The 21700-nt window shown below is 35.4% G+C and overlaps 2 protein-coding genes across 2 annotated transcripts; one reads left to right on the top strand and one right to left on the bottom strand.

The window, feature by feature from the left end:
- Window positions 1-857: 857 nt before the first annotated feature.
- LOC136229740 (mitogen-activated protein kinase kinase kinase 20-like) lies at window positions 858-1898 on the bottom strand. Its single transcript, XM_066018639.1, has one exon. It carries the CDS (start codon window positions 1896-1898, stop codon window positions 858-860), a length of 1041 nt encoding a protein of 346 aa, XP_065874711.1.
- Window positions 1899-19487: 17589 nt separating this feature from the next.
- On the top strand, window positions 19488-21130 carry LOC136229739 (cytochrome P450 CYP82J17-like). Its single transcript, XM_066018638.1, has 2 exons — window positions 19488-20405; window positions 20501-21130. The coding sequence occupies exons 1-2, from the start codon at window positions 19488-19490 to the stop codon at window positions 21128-21130; spliced, it is 1548 nt and encodes a 515-aa protein (XP_065874710.1).
- Window positions 21131-21700: the final 570 nt, after the last annotated feature.

Genomic DNA, 21700 nt, shown 5'->3' with positions numbered 1-21700 from the left:
ATTGAATCAATTGGATTAAAATACGTGTACAATGAGTTAAAGATGGGATGAAAATGATTGATTACTTTCCAATTTAACTTGGCTAACTATGGTGAAAGATTAATTTATCTCTATTTGTTATTCAAATTTGAATTTTACCTACTCTCTCACCATATTACGAATTGAATATTCTTTTTATTGAGTTATGTTTGTAGCTTAAAAAGGTTTTCAAAGCATCATCTCATATTGTGCATAAGACTTTTAAAAATGTCTTCAAATGAAACTATATGTTAGGTTTGATGATAACTTTCGTAACTATTATATTTAGCCATCATGTTTCTTAATTTTTAACATGATATATTCCTAGATAATTCTTTAAATTATGTTATTATATTTTTTTATTCTTCTTATTAATTTTGTTCTAAGTGTAAATTATCTCTTTCAAATATCCGAAGCAACGCGAGGGAGTCGTCCTAGTTGATATTATAGGACAACACTTATGCTAAGAATTACTGATAAAAGAAAAAGAAAACAATAATTAAATAATAGTACATGAAATTGTGCATATAGCATTTTATTGTTTCATTAAGCAACCCAATTCACTTGAAATCATCTCCATTATTACAATTTATATGTTATGTTCTACTTCCAATTGGAAACCAAATTCAGGAATTGCAAATTGTTAAGACTTGATAAATAGCTACATCTTTCTTAAAGAAATTCTGTGATCAAAATTACTGTGAATTATATATGAAATTTGCAATTTATATGGAAATTACTGTGAATACTATAACTTGTAACTCATATAAAGTTGCATATCATTGACTATAATACTTTGGATCATGGTTTTGGAAACTCCAGGTAGTTATTATTGATCTTTACCCATCATCTGTCTGAGAAGGAGAATCATAAGTATAGCCCTCTTCACCATCTGATGTAAAGCTCCAATCTTCTGAACAGCTTGAACTGTAGCGCTCATCGTCAGAATTTGATAATGAGGAAACTCTTTCTTCATCATATGATTCTGATGCTAATATGAAAGGATGAATCAGTAGCTTCCTAGCAGTGGACCTAAACATGGGGTTTCTGGCAAAACACCTTTTCATGAAATCCTTCCCTTCATCTGATATCTGTGGAGTAATCTTAGGCAATTCATTAGGGTCACTGATCTTTTCAAAAATTTCATCCTTTTTCATGTCTGGATTCCAAACCTTTTTCCCAGTTAACATCTCAAAAACAATACATCCAAGCCCCCAAATATCACATGGAGGCTCTTGAATCCGATCCATTACAGTCTCCGGAGCCATATAAAGAGCGGTCCCTCCATGATTAGGATCAAATTTTATGTTTTTATTCCTCTTAGCCAGCCCAAAATCCCCAATCTTGGGGACAAAGGAATCCTTATTTTCATCACCAGATACCATCAAGATATTATCCGGCTTCAAATCACAATGAACATATCCATGACTATGGATATAATCAAGTCCTTTAAGTATACATCTTGTGTATCTCCTCACATTTGATTCAGGTAATCCCAAACCGCCAGATTGCTTGATGAGAGAACCTAGGGTTCCTCCAGAAGCATATTCCAGTAAAACATTATAAACCATTTGTCCATTTTTAGTGGTAGTCATTTCTTCACCATAACACTCTAGAATATAAGGACAACTAACAAGATTATTGAGTACTTGTTTCTCTTTTTGTAGTGAACTTGATGCAGAAATCTCGGCTGATTTGATTGCCATTAACTCCGGATAAAACATGTTTGGTGAGTTGGGGTTTTTCAATTCTGCCAAATAAACAGACCCAAACCCTCCTTTACCAAGAAGCCGCCCTCTGAACCATGCTACTCCATGATTATACAAGTTTGGTTCTTCTTCTCCTCCATTTAAGTGCTCGGAATCAAACTTCCTCTTCATGCTTAATATGAAGTTTAGCAAAGAAGAAAAGGAGTTTTTATGCTTAAATATGAAGTTGAGCAAAGAAGAAATAGGGTTTATGCTTGAACTTAGTTTTTAGATTGTGCTTAAATATAAAGCGCAATTTTAGGCTTAGTTTCTAGATTGTACTAGGAAAAACTGCTGCCTTAATGCAGTTTCCATATTCTCATAAATATCAATTATGTTTCTTAATATACTGTGACCGTTTATTACCAAAACAGTCAAAATAGTAATAAAAGGTTTCGAAGTTTACCAATTTAAAGTTTGACCAAAATAATAATATTGAATAACTCCTTTTTGTTTTTTAAAATGGTATAAACATTTGTTCTTTAGCTTGACTGAATGATTTTTTAATTAAAATATGAACTTTGATAATTAAATGTCAAGGCTTATTTAGACCAATTTAATTTATATTAAGGTATTTATATATTTTTTTAATGATTTCTAAAAAAAAATCTTTTAGGTATTTTTACTAAATAGCTAGATTAATTCATTGTTAAATATTTGGGGGGACTAATTACTAAATCTTGTCTCCAAGTACGAAACCTCAAATTCTCTATCAACTTGCAATCTTTTTCCAATTCACATTCTTATATATTTGTCGACATAATACGAAAAATGCAGGCCTAAAATGAATGTAAAAAAGATAATAAAAAACAAAGTGGAAATTTCTTTTTGCAGAAAGCATTATTGTATTCCTACCCATAAGCATAAATAATTCATTTGAGTCAAAATCTGTATAAGCACCTCATTGCTTAAACTAAGAACTTGAAAAAAGAAATAAAATAGTATATAAATTTTATATTAACACGTAAATCAATAAAAAATTTGAAACTGAAAATTCAATTAAATTAAATTATAAAACGTACAAATGGTTTGAAGTATTGGTTTTAATATGGAAACTTAAATTAGACTAAATTGAATTATAATCAGTTTACACATAAATCAATAAAAAATTTAAACTGAAAATTCAATCAAATTAAATTGTTAAACGTACTAAATTGAATTATAATGAGTTACACATAAATCAGTTACAAAATTGGTTTTAATATGGAAATTTAATTAGACTAAATTGAATTATAACCAGTTACAAGATTGGTTTAAATATGGAAACTTAATTAGACTAAATTGAATTATACTAATTTACACATGTATCAATAAATTTTGAAACTTAAAATTCAATTAAATTAAATAAAAAATACTAAATTCAATTATATTTAGTAAGATTCATTTTTCATTAAATAAATTTTTTTTTTTTGAAGTATCATTAACGGGGCGTTTGGTTTGGGGGTTTCAGGAAAGGGTAAGGGAAAAGGAGGGCTTCATTCCCTTTGTTGGTGTTTGTTTTGCTAATTCAATGATTCCATTTGCCATTTTTTAGTTTTGGGTTTACCCCTAACTCCTCTAACCCATTCATTTCCCCTCTCTTTCTAACTTAAACTTCTACACTCCTTATAAAATTCTACTTTACTCTCTATTTTATTTTTTTATTTTTATTTTGGTCTCTATATTTTTTTATTTTTACATTTCTTTATCTTTGGATTAATTTCATTTTCGTTATATATTTTTAATTTTTTTACTCAAAAAATATTTTTGACTAAATTTTACTTTTGTTTAATCCTTATATTTATTTATTTATATTTTTTTATCACTAGATTAATTTCACTTTTGATCCTTATACTTATTTATTTTTACCTTTTTACCCTGCAAAATAATTTTGACCAAATTTTTTTCTTTTATCATATTATTCAGTTTTAATATTTATTTTTAATTATTTTAAAATAATTATTTTCTTTTTAAATATAATGTTTATGTATTTTCTTTGATTAATTTTATTTCAGTTTCCTCTATTTCATTATCTTTTGATTTAATTCTTATATTTTATTAATAGAGGCACATGTATGTATAAAAATTGTTGTCAAATATTTTCTTGGTGAAAAGGACAATGAAGATGCTTAAACTTTTTCCGGTGATGAAGTATTATGCTTAAAAGACTATTGCCTTTTGTTTTTTTTTTTTAAATTTGTATGAACTTTGTTAAGTTTAAATTTTAACTTTTATGAACTTTATATTATTATCAATAAGGGTAGCAAGTGAGTGACGTTTTGGATTCTTTGGGATTATATATGAAGTTATTTCACGTTTTATGGAAACTATAGTAAAAGAGTTGAATTTTTTCTTTTTTTGATTATATATGAAGTTAAAAAAAAAAGTTTTGATTCCCTATTTGAACCAAACATCCACAAAGGGAATGGAGTGGAATTGCATTTCCTTTCCTAAACATATCCAAACACATAGGGGTATGAATGCTTATTCATTTCCTTTCCTTTAGTTTCCATTTCTTTATTCCTTTTCCCTTACCCCTTGTGAACCAAACGCCCCCTAAGTGAATTAGTTCTTGAATTAATTGAGGAAAAAATGTTCCAAGCTTATAAGAGTGGTTTTTTTCTCATTCGTAATACATAAAAATTCCTCTTTGGCAAATTTAGTTCAGCGCCTTCAACTTTTGTTTCGATTTATTCGTCTTATTTCTCAGTTTTTCAGTGATGATTCGACACATATGGTTAGAGTTCTACTCATACTTCTAATGTATATTGGGAGACAATTGTCTATTGCAGCAAAATCTTTCTTAGGGAGAATGATTTCATCAGGTGTCTAGATATTTTTTTTTATCATCTGATTCATCTGAATGTTTAATATATCTAGTTTATTATAATTTTATTATTTCTTTTCAAGGTGTCCCATATGTCTTTGGTATTCTCACGCTTACACTATTGCTTAATGAGGTCATGTTTCATCATACTATGCTAGATTATGCGGGTTGTGGAGTCTTTCTTTTTTCACGTGAGATAAATGTCATTATCTCTCCTATGTTGAGAACTAGTACCTTCCTTAGGTTCAACCATAATTGTTTCGAATGGTTCAACGACCTCTTGCTCCTCTAGGACATATGTTAGCCTAATACTCCAAACTTCATAGTTATCCCCATTAAGTTTGAGGTTCTTGTTGAGTTCAACTACTATGGATTTAGTTGAAGCCATTGTTAATGTCAGATCTATAATGATTTATTGCACGATTTATTAAAAAGTTTCTAAAAACAATATACACATGTTCTCTACGCAAGCTAAATCTATCTAATATGGTTTTCACATTAGATTTCGATTCCAAAGTGATATCTAGATTGTCTCAAATTACCCTTTACACTCTAATTTTTGATCTATTTAACTAGATATTTATGCATAGAGAAGGAAATTACAGGATATAACTCGTTTCGCAACTTATTATGAGGATGTTATTCAAAGTTTCGTGTTGATTTTTTTTTTATTATAAAAGCATTATTAGTTCAATCCATGAATAAGATTAAAGCTTTTTGGATAATTAATTATTCATAATATAATTTATTTCAATCATATAATAAACCATAATTAATATTCATAAATAGTAAAACAAATCAACATTCAAAACATAATATTCTCAAAGAGTTAACATCTAGAAAAATAATTAGAAACTAACCAAAATTTTCATAATCCAACTTCAAACCAACTAGAACTAACTAAGATAGTTTGGGACTAAAGTTAACTCTCAAGCATTATAGGTATTTGATCCTAACTTGGATGGAATCAATAACCTTGTGGTATCCCTCCTGATATGATATTGAATAATGTCATGAGCTTAATTGAACAAGCCTAGGCCCATTGAAAGCTATAACATTAGGCCAACCCATCCATCAAGAAGGACCTTTCCAGAAGAAATGATGGAAAGGAGCTTTCAGATGTCAATACACACGCTCAATTCAAAATATTATGGAATTATAGGGGTCGAACCTATAATATACTGACACGTGTACAAAGGCACAAACCAAGAGGTAAACAATTATCTATAAATAGCGTGGAAATCATCACCTCATGTACATAATTCTTTACAACACATTACTACAAAACTGCTTTCAAGTTAAGTATTCTCATCACTGACTTGGCATCAGAGAGGGTTTGCCGAACTTCGGCCCCTATCTGACCATATTTTTCCTTCTCAGGTAACCTAAAGCAAGCAAACAAAGAGTAATTGGATATTCTGATATCACTTGGTGCCATGAGCGTGGATTGAATCTCGTAACAAGATGGTCTATGTTCACTCTTCTATCATTCGACCCTCAATTGAGCTTGTTCTTTAATAGGTTACTCCGCAAATCGTTCAGCCGGTTGTTCATTCTCCAGCTCTGTTCACTCAGAGAATGGAGGACTTGCCTAGTTCTTCAGCTACTCACAATCGTGGCTTGCTTGATTCCAGCAATCATCTGATTCTGCTTATTTTTGTTACAACAGTTTTGGATCAGCGAATTGAGGCTTGTTTGGGATCATTAGATCCGGAGCAACATTGTTTTCATGGATAATCTTATGAAGCATTTGATTTATAACATGGGATCTATACAAGAATCAATTAATATTCTTCGTGCTGAGCATGCTTCACAGATGGAGGTTATGCGTTTAGAGCTGTTGGAGGCAAAGAAGGCTGGGAGATAAGAAGAAGGAGGCAGTTCTGTTGCCTGTCCTATTGGACATCACACAATGAAAATATGTCCTAAGAAGAGAAATCTTTCTGAAGAATCTCATCCAGAGGTTGGAAGGGGCAGGTCTAGAAAGAGGTATAGTGGTCCTCAGTATCGAGGACGTCGTCACACACTTTCTCTTGTCAGACTGAAGCTGGTGGCGAGAAGAGGATATTCAAAGTCCCCGAAGCGATGAAGGAATGATCGTCATGATTTTATCGAATCTTTGATTTGGCGCTATGAGGCATACAAAAGAAACTCAGGAGTATCCAAATCTCCCGATCGGCGTGGCTTAGAGCGATCGAAGCAAAAGGAAAAGGAGTTTTCACTGGAAGAGGAAGTTTTGAGTCTCATCAAAGGAGAGCTTTGGCAGACAATGAAGGATAAAGGATTTCACACTAAAGGTTCGGCAGCAATAGAGACCGAAACTCCGTTTAGTGCTGACATCATGGGTCAACCAATGCCTAGGGGGTTTAAATATCCCTTGTTGAAAGATTATAATGGTATGACCGATCCTACTATTTACGTCAAGAATTTCTAAAGAGCACTCTAGACCACTACTGCCACGGATGCACTCATGTGCAGACTCTTTTCAACAACCTTGAGAGATTTGACTGCTTATTGGTATAATCAGCTCTTTCCTAGATCTATTCGGTCCTTTAAGCATATGTCTCAAGAATTTTGTGATAATTTCATCACTTTCATTCTCGAAAGTAAAACCATGTAGGATCTGAACTATTTAGTTCAAGAACCAAGTGAGTCACTGAAGGAATGGGTGGAACGTTTTCAGAGAGTAGCAATTCAGATAAAAAAAATGTGAATATGGACGGGGCAGTTAGGGGTGGGCAAAAAAACCGGTCAAACCGGTAACCGAACTGAAAACCGATAATCCGAACCGGAAAAAGCGGTTAACCGAACTGGTGGTTTTCTTAATGGTTAAAAAAATAGATAGGTATTGGTATCAGTTTCGGTTTCGGGTTAGAGTGTTCAAAAACTGCGGTTAACGATTAAACGACTCGTTTAATAAATATAATTTTTTTTTTAAAAAAATATAGGCCATTTGACGATAAAGGCAAGACAAATATAAATATGAATACATAGATTATACCGCTTAATATAAATACATAGATTATAACATAGATTATAACATATATTAATATAAATATATAACATATATTATACTGCTTTATGTTATAATAAGTACTTTGACGAAATATTATTTACATTTCTTTATGTTTTAATGTAAACTTGATGGATTATTTTTTAGTTCGGTACTTATGTTTGAATTCTAAACTTTTATATGAATTCATTTCGTTTGAATTTTTGAAATCATGTGTATTTTAATATTGTTTAAAAATTTAGGTTTGGGTAAAAATGTAACCGTTGATTTTTGTTTAACTAGTGAGAATTGGTTAAAAACCGTTAACCCGAAAAACCTAACCGAAATTAATGGTTTACCGGTTGATGGTTAACCGATTGATATAGACCGATTTCAGTTTGGATGGTTAAAAAACCGTTGATAACGGTTCGGTTAATTTTTTTACCTAATGGACCGATTAACCGAACCGTGCCCACCCCTAGGGGCAGTTGAAGCCATGGCAGGTAACTGCTGAAGCAAAGATTTATCTAAAGAGTTAACCACTCAAAGACCTTAGACGTTTCCCGTTCTAATAAGAAGAGCTAGAGATTTTGTCAAGTGGGATGGCCATCGTCTGAATCCTTTGTTGAAAGAAAGGTTGAGTTCAATGCATCAGCCAAATGAGGGGAAGAATGACAAGGGTAAGGAGGAACATAAGTGGTCTAAGGAACACGTGGATTGCAACTATGTACCCTTGAATGCACCTATAAAGGAGGTTTTGTACTGGGTAGAGATCAATAGGCAACATATACAGTATCCACCGTAGCTCAAGACTTCAGGCCGAAGACATAATAGCCTATTTTGTGAATTCCACAAGAGTGAAGGGTATGATACTGAAGATTGCAGGCAGTTGGCTGCCAAATTAAACAAAATGGCTAAAGAAGGCAAACTGGATAGGTTTCTAAAAAATGCCATCAAGAGTAAGGAGCCTAAAGATAAGCAACATATTGAGCATGCTCCTAGGGGAGTTATAAATGTTATAGCACGAGGACATGGGGAGGATCGTTTTACTAAAAGATGAAGGATGGAGAAGGGCAAGGAAATAATCTCCAGTTCTAAGGGTGAGTTTTCATTCGACAGGTTCAATCGACAAGCACACAACGATGCTTTGGTAATTGAGATTACTGTAGAAGAATACAAGGTTCGTAGGGTATTCATTGACACAGGCAGTTCTATGAGCATCATTACTAGAAAAGCTTATGAAGCATTAAAACTTGATCACGATCAGTTGATTCTCACTCTATCACTATTGGTGGGGATTTCTGGTCACTATATACCTTTACCGGGTAGTGCATATTTACAAGTCTCTATTGGTGATGGGCTAGTAAAGTGGCATTCCAAAGTTGAGTTTTTCGTAATTGATTCAGTATTGCTATACAATGTCATCGTAGGGCGTCCGCTCTTATCAGAATCTAATAGTGCTTCTTTATCTATTCATCATCTGGCTTGGAAGATTCCAACCAAGAAGGGTATGGTAGTGGCACAAGGCAACCAGGTGGTGGCATAGGAAACCTATATGGCTTCATTAAAAATGAAGCCAACACAGGATCATGTGGAAGAAGAGCGTGAAATGACTAAGCCATTAGGAGCTATGGAGACAGTATGGTTAGCGGAAGGAAAGTCTGTTCAGATTGCTTTGGAGATTCCAGAGCAATCGAATGCATACATCATTTCCACTCTGAAGATGAATGTTCAGGCATTTGCATGGTCTCCAGCCGATATAACTAGAGTATCTCCAGATCTTATGATGCACTTGTTGAATATCCAAAAGGATGCCACTCCTATCAAACAAAAACTGAGAAATCACGGAATGGATAAACAATAAGTTATCATATCCGAAGTAAAAAAGCTGTTAGATATAAGCATATAGAAGAAGTAGTCTACGCAAAGTGGATTGCTAATGTTGTGCTGGTGAATAAGACTAATGGTAAATGGAGGATGTGTGTGGACTTCATTGATCTTAATAAAGCATGACCAAAGGACTCTTATCCTTTGTCATGTATTGATATTTTGATTAACTCCACTACTGGGTATGCTATTTATTCATTACTGGATGCGGCAGTTGGATATCACCAGGTCCCGATGAATCTGGATGACATTGCCAATGTTTGCTTTCGGACAGACGGAGGAACATATGGGTACAAAGTAATGCTCTCCGATCTGAAGAATGTAGGAGCTACTTACCAGAGACTGGTAAATAAGATCTTCAGTAATGTTATTGGTGATAAGGTGGATGTGTATATTAATGACATGATTTTGAAAAGCTGGTCAGTGGTAGAACATGCGGAAGATTTGGCTACCGTCTTCGTTACCTTACAAGAGCACAATCTAAAAAATGTACTTTTGCCGTTTCTTCGGGAAAGTTCCTTAGATTCATGATATCTCAGAGGGGTATCGAAGCGAATCCAAATAAAATCCAAGCCATTGTTGATATGGAGCCACCTAAGAAAATTAACAAAGTCCAGAAGTTGAATGGGAAGATAAATGCTTTAGGTCGGTTTATCTCTTGTTCGGCCAAAAGATGTATGCCATTCTATAAGAGTTTGAAGGGGGTGAAGGACTTTGCATGGACTGCGGAATGTCAGTCATCTTTTGAGCAATTGAAAGCCTTTTTCGCTTCCCCACCATTCCTGAGTAGACCTTTACCAAGGGAAATGCTGTATTTATATATCAGTGTTTCTGAAGACTCCACAGGCATGGTGCTGGTTCAGGAAGAAGGCACAGAGCAATCTTGTGTATTATGTGAGCAGAGTTTTAAGGGCTACCGAGATTCGGTATCTGATACTGGAAAAACTTGCTTATAGGGTGGTAATAACTGCTCAAAAGCTCAGACATTATTTTTAGAGCCACTCAATCATAGTCCGAACTGACATGCCTCTTCAAAAGATTTTACAAAGACTAGAAACCTCTGGGAGAACTGCAGAGTGGGCTTTGAAGTTGACTAAATTTGATATCAAGTACGAGCCTAGGAAAACATTCAAAGCACAAGCTTTGGCAGACTTCTTGGTCGAAATTCCTGAGGATGAAAGTCTTATCCCGAAACTCTCTGAGGTTTGGAGATTTATATGGATGGAAGTTCTAACAAAGAAGGTGCTGGGATAGGAGTCTCTGTACAAGGTCCTCATGTGATCAAGCTTCGGTACGCTACTGCATTAGGCTTCATGGCTTCTAATAATGTGGCTGAATATGAAGCTTTATTGCAAGGGCTTCGAATTCTCAACATAATCAAGCCAGATAAAGCAATTTTGAAAAGTGATTCTCGGCTAGTGGTCTATCAACTTACATAGAATTTCGAGACTCGAACAGACACTATGAGGAAATACTTAGCTCTGGTCTAAAGTTTGTTGCAGGAGAGTAAGGCCGAAGCTTGGAAATCCAAAGGGTTCTAAGAGAGGAAAACGATGAAGCCGGTTATTTGGCAAAACTTGTTTCGACTCCAGATGGATCTAAATATTGCACTTGCCGAATCGAGCACATAACCGTCCCAAGTATAAATCAAGCACAAATCATGGCGATCGATAATGAATGGTTATTCCATCTTCACCTTTCTTATTACAGGTGTCTTACATGAGGACAAAAATGAGCAGGTCAAGATTCAGAGAAAGGCAGGGAGATATTTTGTAATCGACAATGTTTTATACAGAAGATCATTTGACCATCCATGGTTAAAGTGTGTTGGTTTCAATGAAGGGAAGTTGATCCTATCAGAAATTCATGAAGGAATTTGTGGGGGCTCATGAAGGTAGAGACGCTTCGGCAAGAAAGGCGTAACTACAAGGGTTCTACTGGCCTAAAATGATTGTGGATGCAGCTGAACTAGTACGAAAGTGCTTAGAATGACAACAGTTTGCATCAATCATACAATCCCCAACTACGGCTATGAGGGTTATTCAACCAACTTGGCATTTCGCTACGTGGGGTATTGATATCGTGGGGGCATTTCCAACGGCTAGAGGCTAGAAAAAAGTTCTTAATTGTAACCGTGGACCATTTACCAAATGGGTTGAAGCCGAATCAATGGCCTCTATCATTTTAGCTCATATTATAACATTCTTTGAGAAGATGATCTTTGTAGATTCGGTGTTCCTCATACCATCATCACGGACAATAGAAAGTAGTTTGACTACAATGATTTTCGGTCTTATTGTGAGGCTTTGCACATTAAGCTTCGATTTACTTTGATTGCCCATCCCCAAAGTAATGGAATGACCGAAGTAACAAACTGGACCATTGTTCAAGGCTTGAAGAAAAGGTTGGGCAAAGCAAAGGGTTTTTGGGCAGAAGAATTACGATATGTCTTATGGGCATATAGAACAACTCCAAGAGCGGCTACCGAAGAATCCCCTTTCTCCCTAACATATAGAGTCGAAGCTTTCATCTCGGTTGAGATTGGAAGCCCTAGTCCAAGAGCAATCTACTATTTGGTAGGTGGAAATGAGGAATGAATGAGGCAGAAGCTAGATTTTCTTGAAGAACGAAGAGAACAAGTGACAATTAAAACAGTTGCTTAAAAGAAAAAAATTAAGGCAACTCATGATAAACGAGTTTGGCCTAGACAATTTTTCCAAGGTGACTTGGTTTTAAGGAATGTCGAAGCTTCACAATCTAGGCAAGATAAAGGCAAGCTGGGCAGAAATTGGGAAGGACCATTCCAAATTACGGAATGTGTGGGCACCCATACTTATAAGCTTCAAGAGTTGAATGTAAGACCCATTCCTAAAACATGAAATGTGGTGTCATTAAGAAAGTTTTATCATTAAACTTATCTATGCATAGTGTGATTTTTTACTTTGTTAATTCTTTCATTTGTAAATTTATCAACATTGTAAATCCTGCTTTCTGTAGCAGTCGAATGCAATAGAAGTGATGAATTTTACCAATTTTAACATATATGTTTGGAATTTCTTATTGATTACATTAAAGTTAATCGTATGCATGCTACAAGGATTCTAGCCACAATCATTAAGCAAAAATACATTCTAAGCAAAGATACTGAAATTTATAAAAATAAGCATCCATTCAAGCGATAAAGACAAATGAAGAAGTGCAAATTTATATATATATAAAAATTTCATTACAAGGAAAAAGAAGAGGTTAGTAAGGATTCGGGAATTCCCCTGGAAGGGGAGCTTCAGGAACATCTTCGTGATCTTCTGGAGGGAAGACTCTCACCTATAACTGAAAGTCAGCCTCATGATATTTCTCCTAAAGAGTACGAAGAAACTGAACCCTAAATTTTAGGGAACGGCTAAGTCCCAAAGCCTTGGCATCTTTCACAACTCTTTTCATCTGCTCATTTAGGCTGGAGATTGTTTACGCGGAGGAGGCTATGTTTAAAGTATTCGCCACCTTGAGAGAATCTATCTTTGCACGCAAAGTTGCATTAGATTCTTAGGCTACTTTCAAACCCTTGTTGGCCAGTTCGGTTTGCTCTTTCTCTTCGTCAATCTCACCCTTGGCACTTGATAGGAGAACTTCAAAATTGTTGCACTTTTCGTGAAGAGCATTCAGATCAACTGAAAAATTGATTAATGGCATTTTCGTTCGATTGATCTCTTTCTTTCAATCGATCATGGTCTGCTTGCAGAACTTGTAAAGTTTTCAAATGCTTCCGAATGGTCTCTTCTTGACGGCCAACTAATTTGTTCAAGTCTGAATCCTCACTAGCTTTCTACAGATCTAGTTTTTCATTTTTCTGAGCAGTCAGTTTCTCAGCTTCAACTTTTTCAGTTTCCTTTTGGGCTTCAACCAGTTTGTTCTTCAAAAGGTCCAAGGCATTAGTATGCTGAGTGTTTAACAAAATCTACCTTTGAAGTTGCTCATTCTGCTCGTATTTTTCGATTAGGAGACAATATTGCTCCACCAAAAGAGTAGTAGCTGATTGATCCTGAAAATCAAGAAAAGATGGGGTCGTTAAGATGCAAATACCTGAAGGAACAAAAAGGTAAGAAATGTATAACTTACGGCTGACTTTTGTTCCAATACTTAGCGATAAGTTGAATATAAATTCAGTTGTTCAAAGTATTCAACGTCTTTCGGCATCACAGCAAGCCGAGAGATATCTTCAATAATTCCTAGGATTTTTAGGGAAATGTTCTCTCTGAATAATTTGCGCCATAACTGCAAAAAGAAAATATAATCAACACATGCAAAAGGCATTTTTAAATTAAAGATAGGTGAGAAATCAATACCTCGGGGCGATCATATTGGTGAAACATATCCAAAGTTTCCAAGCTAACCGAATCGAGTACTTGGTAGACTGTTCTTGGGTTGACTCTAGGAGGAAGTTGGTTTCGAGGATCAGCCTTATATTTGGTTCGTTCCTCTTTGGTAATCTTACGTTTCTTGGAGGCAGCCTCTAGGGGTTTATCTCAATACCCCAAGTTAAAGAGCGTTTGGTGGAAAACGGGCAGTTGGCAGGTAATGGGACAACCAGTTGTTTCAGCCAACGGGTTTGCTCAAGCTCCTTCTTCGAAACTTTTTCGAAGCGAAGAAACCTTTCAGTATCAGATACATCTGAATCTGATAACGAAAAGAGCCGCTTCTTTCAATTGCTGGTTTCTTCGAGTATGAGGCAGCTTCGGTCCTCAGTTTGTCTTTCTTTTCGGAATAGTCTCCAGCGGCTTTGTTCAAGGTAGGAATGGAAACGGTTGCTTCGGAGGAGGAAGTCAAGTCAATGGTTGTGGTTGAACATTGACTTTGTGCTCCGGAATGGCTGGCGTATCTCCAAAGGCACCTAAAGAAGGTGACGGATTAACATTCACTCTGTTGGAGGAGTTAGGAAGACATCTTGAGTCATTTCCTCTCAAGGAGTAGGAATAAGAGATGAGTTAGGTGCAAATGGAAGTGAAGATGTGCTAGCAACGATTTGTGGCTGATCAAGTGGTGTTTCGAATATTTCAGCACCATCAAGTGTTAAAGGTCGATGTTCAGAATTGGGCTCCTTATTGCGAAGGGCAGCTTCGTGCTCCTTTTCCATCTCTCCTAGCCGATCTATGATTGTATCATGAATAGACATTGTCAGTTTACCTGCAAAATAAAAGAAAAAAGCAAATCAAATAAAAATTAAAAGTCACCTTCGGCTTCGGCCAATTTCTCAGTGCTAGGATAAACGATGCCCTAGATTCGGCTAAAGAAGCAGGTTTGTCCTCCGGTTTGAAAAACATGAACCATGTCCTTATAATCCCATTAGTAATTATAGGCCTTAATTTTCTCTTTCACCGCCTCTTCGTCTGGCATCAAAGCTCGTTCCAGCTTCCATGTTTAGGAGGACTTCGGATCAGTGTTCCATTTGGTGACGAAGGGAAAGCCTTGGATGTAAGGGTTATTCGGATCTATTCTATTCGGTTCAACCTGAAACCATTTTGGCTTAAAATCCTTGTGATTTTGAAACTTTTCTTTGATGAAGGGCCTTCATTTCTTAGATTGGGTCTAGTACACCATATCTTCATCATCTTTCTTAGTCGGACGCCAATAACACCGAAACAAGGATCCAGTTAGTAGAATTTGAAGATCTCTACAGACTTTATTAAAGCTAAGGAGCTCCAATTGGGCATTTGGGGTGATTTGGCAGGGGCATATGTTAAATTCTTGCAGGACCGAAACGACACATTCATGAAGAGGAAAAGTCATCTCCCACTCCAGGTATTGGGTAAAACCCCCAATTTCACTTTGGAGGGAGGATTATGGGCTCTTTCGTTCGATTTTGGAAAGGAAATAGGCATTGCCTCTAGCCAATCGTGTTGTTCTCTTATCTCTTGGAGGTCTTTTTTTTAGTTAAGGCGGAAGGTTGATCGAGGATTCTGGGATTAACTCTTCTAGGTTTGTTAACTTCTTTAGCATCTCCGGGAGCTTGGGAATGGCAAACTTTCTTGGTAGCAGCTTTAGGAGCCATGAGAATCAAAGAAAATTGCAGAATATTGAAGAAAGTAAAAGTTCAAAAAAACTTACAGTTTTGCCAAAATGCCAGAAATTGCAGAAAAAAGAAGAAAAGATGTGTTTGCGGATATTGTTTGAATTTATAGAAGAAAATAGAGAATGAAGAGTTTTTCTTAAACCTGTCGAAGCACTTATTACTGAGATGTAATAAAAGCTTCAGGGGAAAAGGGCACATTAAAAAGGGAAGTCATAATGACATCATTACTGTCAGAAGTAATGATAGAATTGAAGTAGCCGAATAAGCCCTCAAGAGCTCTCCAAAAGACTTTGGGGGGGGGGGGGGGGGGCTCCTGATATGTTATTGAATAATTTCTTGGGCTTAACCGAACAAGCCTAAGCCCATTGAACATTACTACAAAATTGCTTTCAAGTTAAGTATTCTCATCACTGACTTAAGCATTGACAAGGGTTTGCTGGACTCTTGCCCCTGTCTGACCGTGTTCTTCCTTCTCAAGTAACATGAAGCAAGCAAACAAAGAGTAATTGGATATTCTGATATCACCTCCATTCCATAATTGATGGAGTCCCTAGCATATCGTGGTCTCTTGACACATTTTCCGGATGTGAGCTTGGTATTAATTTTGTTATTACTTACAACCAAAATCGTTGTTGATTGGTGGAGTGTGAGCATGCTATTGTTTGAAATGCTAACTAGGAAGGGACTATGTTTCATTAATGTTCTCTACATAACTCTAGACATAAATACATTTTGTTCCTGCAACGAGATAATAATGAAAATTTTGTTTCATCAATTTCCCTTTCCATTTCATAAACTAGATGCGGTGCTAGTTTTGTTAGTTGATTTTAGTATATGCATATATCTATAGCCACATTTTACAATTACGCGTAACAACCTTTTATTTTTTTTACATGTCTTCATTCATTCCTTTTTCTCATCCTCCTCCGCTTCCCTAATGTGTATTCATTTTCTCCATGATCTTTAATCTTCAAATTTACACAAAACCTTTTCTCTTTGCCTCTATAAACATCCTCATGAAGAGATTCAGCTCTATTTTAGAGTGGTTTCTATTGATAAACCATATTAGTAGTATTTTCTTTAAGTATTGGGAGAATTCAGACTTTGGTATCTCCAATCGAAGAAATATGATGGAAATAGAAGAGACATAAACAACTGAAATCAGGAAACATAAATGTGTAAAAAATTACAAGAAATCATTATGTTTCTTAAGGTAATCATTCAATTTTTTTCCATATGTAGTGGTTATTTTGTTCCTAATTTTGAGAGTTGAAATTCTCTTTTTGTCGTTACTCAGGTTCCACACCCCTCGCTACCTTATCCGTGTTTTTTCCTTTTTTTTATTCAAAAGAACTAAAATAAAGATGTTGTACATTTGAATTCCTTTTTAATATATGTTGTTAGGTGTTGTTTCTATTATTAGCTCTAACTAAAATTTGGGTTTTCAGTTTTATATGAACCCAATTGTTAGGTTTAATTGAAGTTAGAATAATTTTACTAATTCAGAACCTGGTGAAATTAGCTAAATTTTTTAACTTGGATTTATCTAACTGATATGGGTTGGATTTTTTATTTCATACATTTTGGTATGAATAGATATTAAGTTCCACAATTTCTGAAGCTCCTTCTGAACCTTCACGAAGGATACCTAAAAGACAGAACAAACAGTTAAAAAGGGACCGGATTCCGGCGAACTCGCTCTGATACCTAAGTAAGCAAGGGTTGAAAGGGTTGAAGGTAATAGTATGCTTGTATGATAGTGATGTTAATGTACCTCTAGGGTTTGCCATACCTGCCTACTTATAATGTTGGTTTGAATCCCTCTTTTTTTAGGAATCCCTCTTTTATTAGGAATCATTCTTCTATCAGGAGAAGTCTTCCTTTAGGAGAGGTCTTCTACTAGGAGACGTCTTCTACAACGGCCTCGTCTAGCTGGCATGAGGGTTTCCCTTATAGAAAATGGTTGCTGGAACTTTGATGGGTCCAAATGCTCTCACTCTTCAATGGGTCGTTTGGATCCGAAGGTTCTCAACACTCCACGAGTCAATATTCTTTTCCTTCGGGATCATAAGTCTCCCCTATTCTTTTCATGAATTATTTAGGGTTCAGTCTAATGGTTGAGATCTGTGATGATGTGTCTTTGCTTCGGCTTTTCTACGCACGTCTAATTTCTGTATGTGCAGTGAAGTGTTTTTCTTGGAACTTATATCGTTGTCTTGTACGCTTATCTAAGTGGCCTACAATTGTTTCTCTATCTTATATTGATTGGTGGGAAGATTGGTATGACAGTTGTTCTATCATATTTAATGTGTCAGATGGACCAACTTCTCACTATTTTCTTTTCCTCTTTCTCCCTGTAAAAAGTTCTTTAATTTGTTTCTGTTCATTTCTTCCCGCTAGAATTCTTAGTTTTCTTAGTGTTTGCATCTTTTTCCAGTAAGTTCCTTCTTTTTCCAGTAAGTTCCTTTTTCAGTCCATTTTTCTGTAATTTCCTTTCTATTTGTTTATCATGGGTCAAAAGAAACCTAGCGTAAGAAGGCTTCCAATCCTAAGTCTAAGAAACCCATAATCCATAAGCTTATGAATTACGAACAACCTTTTTCTCTAGATGAAGTTTCTCTGGCTGAATTGATTTCCTAATATCTCGAATTTAAACACCCAGAAGTGCCCATCAAGGAACAAGTGATAACTAAAATCCAAAAGGATATATAGGATTTTACCGAGGAGAATGGGGTTATGCTCCCCTTTTCCTTAGGTATCGTTAATGTGCTAAACGAGTTTAGCATCTGTCCAACGCAACGTGTACAACACAAGCTCATCTCAATATGTATTTTTAATTCCACAAATTAACGAGGTTGTCATGATTCAAACCCTCGACCGTTTGGTCCAAGCGGCTCTGATACCATGTCATGAAATCGTTTTAACTAAAAGCTCAAGTTGATAGTTAAGACCCAATCATAGATCTTATATGAATCTCTGACCGTCAGCCATTAATACGTCTAGAAAAGTAGTTACGGGAGGGTTGAATTTCGAAAATAAAGAAGGAATCGTGTGCTACTCTACGCTCACTTCACCAAATAATGGAAATATTAGTCATAATTCCTCTATCGTTCTCCCCCTGCACCATGATCGATCCCTGAGAATACTTCAACGGTCAAGTCAGTAAAGAGAAGATATAGTAAATATTAATGACCAATGAGATTAAGAGAGAAATATTTGAATCCACTACCATAAATGATGTCTCCTTATTTACAAAGTTTGGATAATATAGTAACTAAAGTATCTTTAGACACTTGGCTAAGCGAGCCTTTCCTCCGTTGGCCTTTCTCTCTAAACGAGCAAAAAAGGATTGAAATTGGCGGGCTTATACTATGGACTCATATTCCTCGTCACTTTGTATATTCCAAGATACTATATGATATAACAATTTTATTCAATTCTTAGACTAAATTACAAAGTAATTCTCGATATATGAAAATTTTATCTTCTCTCACTTTCATAGCCATGTTATTGTTATCATTGAAATAAATCCTCACTCAACACAATTGTTACACTAATTATGTCAAAACAATCTCTCCATCTTGTTACGTTATAATAACTCATTCCAGCATTTGGAGCTTAAAGCTATTTTCTTATTATATCTACTAGAAAAATATACTAATATCAAAATTCACAATCTTATTATTGTAATCAAATTAATGTATTTAATTAAATTATTGTTTTTATAGGATTACAAGATTAAATTTTAAAATATGTCAATTATTGAGAGTTTGATCGGTTGGATTGTAAATCCCAACTGGCATCCAACTGACATGAATTTAATTTAGTCAGAGCCCTCAAATTGACTGGAATATAAATTAAAGAGTGCAGATTTGCGTTATTAAAGTTAACAGGAAGGAACTGCACATTCTACAATTATATATATCCTTGAATTTCTCATTCTCAAACTACAATCATCAATCATCAATCATGGATGCTTCTTCAAATCTGAATATCATTTCATTTTCAGCCGTTATACTTACAGTTCTACTACTTGTACTAACTAATATATGGAGAGCAGCAACTTATAACAAGAGCAACATCATGTTAGTGCCAGAACCAGCAGGAGGGCTGCCAATCATCGGTCATCTCCATCATCTTGGTGGCAAGAAAACACTTGCAATAACCTTAGCCGAAATGGCTGATCAATACGGCACCATTTTCTCCTTGAGGTTCGGAATGCACCGTGCAGTTGTAATTTCAGATCACAACGCAATGAAGGAATGTTTCACAATCAATGATAAGATCCTCGCATATCGACCCCCATCAACTCAAGGTCAGATCATCGGCTACAACTATGCATCATACGGTTTTTCCCCCTACGGTACCTATTGGCGCAATATGAGAAAGCTAGCTACTGTAGAGCTCCTTTCTAATCAGAGGATCAAGCTATTGAATTATGTTCAAGAATCAGAGGTAAGCCATTTGGTCAGAGATATGTATCTGGAATGCAACAATAGTACTACTGAAAAGATTAATATGAGTGAACGTATTGAAAATACTGTGCTTAATATGGTTACGAGAATGGTAGCAGGTAAGCGATTCATTACGTGTGGTGTAGAAGATGAAAAGGTGCGTTCTCTTCAACAAATTATGAGAGACTTTGTGTTTGTTCCTGGAGATTTAATTCCGTTCATTGGATGGTTGGATGTCAAAGGAATTGTGAAGACAATGAAGCGAGTAACGTTGGAAGTGGATTTAATTGTACAGAGTTGGATAGAAGAGCATAAGTTGAAGAAAAATGAAAACGAAGATAGAAAAGATTTCATCGATGTCATGTTATCTGTGATCGAGGATGATAATTCCTTAGGGCTTAAACAAGAGACTATAATCAAAGCAACCATTACGGTAACAAATTCATTTTTTTCTTCAAATTGATAATAAGCAAAAAAAGTTATACATATATATATATATCTTTTAAACTCCATATTATCATATTGCAGGCAGTTGTTATTGCAGCCTCAGATACCACAGCAATCACTACAATATGGGTGTTATGCAACTTGTTGAATAACAGAAATGCAATGGAGAGAGCTCAAGAAGAATTAGACCAGAAAATTGGAAAGAATCGATGCGTAAAAGTTGATGATATTGAGAAATTGGAGTACCTGAGGGCCGTGATTAAGGAAACAATGCGATTATACCCTGGTGCTCCCTTAGGAGTTCCACGCCAGGCAGCTGAAGATTGCTACATATCCAAATACTTTATTCCCAAAGGAACTCGTCTCTTTACAAATTTTTGGAAACTGCACAGAGACCCCAATATTTGGTCAGATCCTGATGAGTTTATACCTGAAAGATTTCTGACAAAGCAATCACATTTGGATATTTCAGGGAAGAATTTTGAGTACTTACCGTTTAGTGGAGGGAGACGGTCTTGTCCAGGGGCCAACTTGGCAATGCAGATTATACAGTTGAGTCTAGCAAGGTTGATTCAGGCATTTCACATTACGACTCCAGGAAATGAAGCTGTGGATATGACTGAAGGCCAAGGTATAATCCTGCCGAAGAAAACTCCACTTCAAGTTGTTCTCACCCCACGCCTTGCTCATCCACTCTATGATCAAGAATAAACTTCAATAAACTAGCTAATACAAAATCAGGTGTTTAGTATTCCCATTTGTAATAAGATTATCATCAATAAGTCTGAGCATTTAACAGACCATCAAACAATATTTGAATTTGCTAGTGACACATTTCATCAAACACTCTCAAAACTCAATTAAATATCTTCTCAATCCTAAGAAATCAACACTTCCTCCTAGAATTTAATCTTCACTAAAATTTCATTTGACATATTATATAATTGTATTAATCCAAACCGCAGCACCATCTCTCCACCAGCAAGCAGTATATGTGATACAGAGTTCTTAGTTGAAACAAGTTCACACAATTTCCTATTGACCTTTTTGCTGCGCAGTGAATTCCTAGTTTTACAATTAGGCTTCAAAGAAGTGACACTACACTACACACTAAAATATGTAATGTCCAATTAAACAACGAACTATATATACTATAAAAATCATTTTCTTTTCCCTGAGTATTTCATACCTGAATACGTATATAACCAGACTAATTGGTAAGCAGAATTGGATGATTAAATGATTTAAAATGAGAATCTGAAGAATTACAACAGAGTAATC

This window comes from Euphorbia lathyris, chromosome 5, assembly GCF_963576675.1.
Source record: "Euphorbia lathyris chromosome 5, ddEupLath1.1, whole genome shotgun sequence".
NCBI lineage: Eukaryota > Viridiplantae > Streptophyta > Magnoliopsida > Malpighiales > Euphorbiaceae > Euphorbia > Euphorbia lathyris.
Note: the sequence above shows the minus strand (reverse complement) of the source record. Positions and strands in the feature narration are given on the sequence as shown.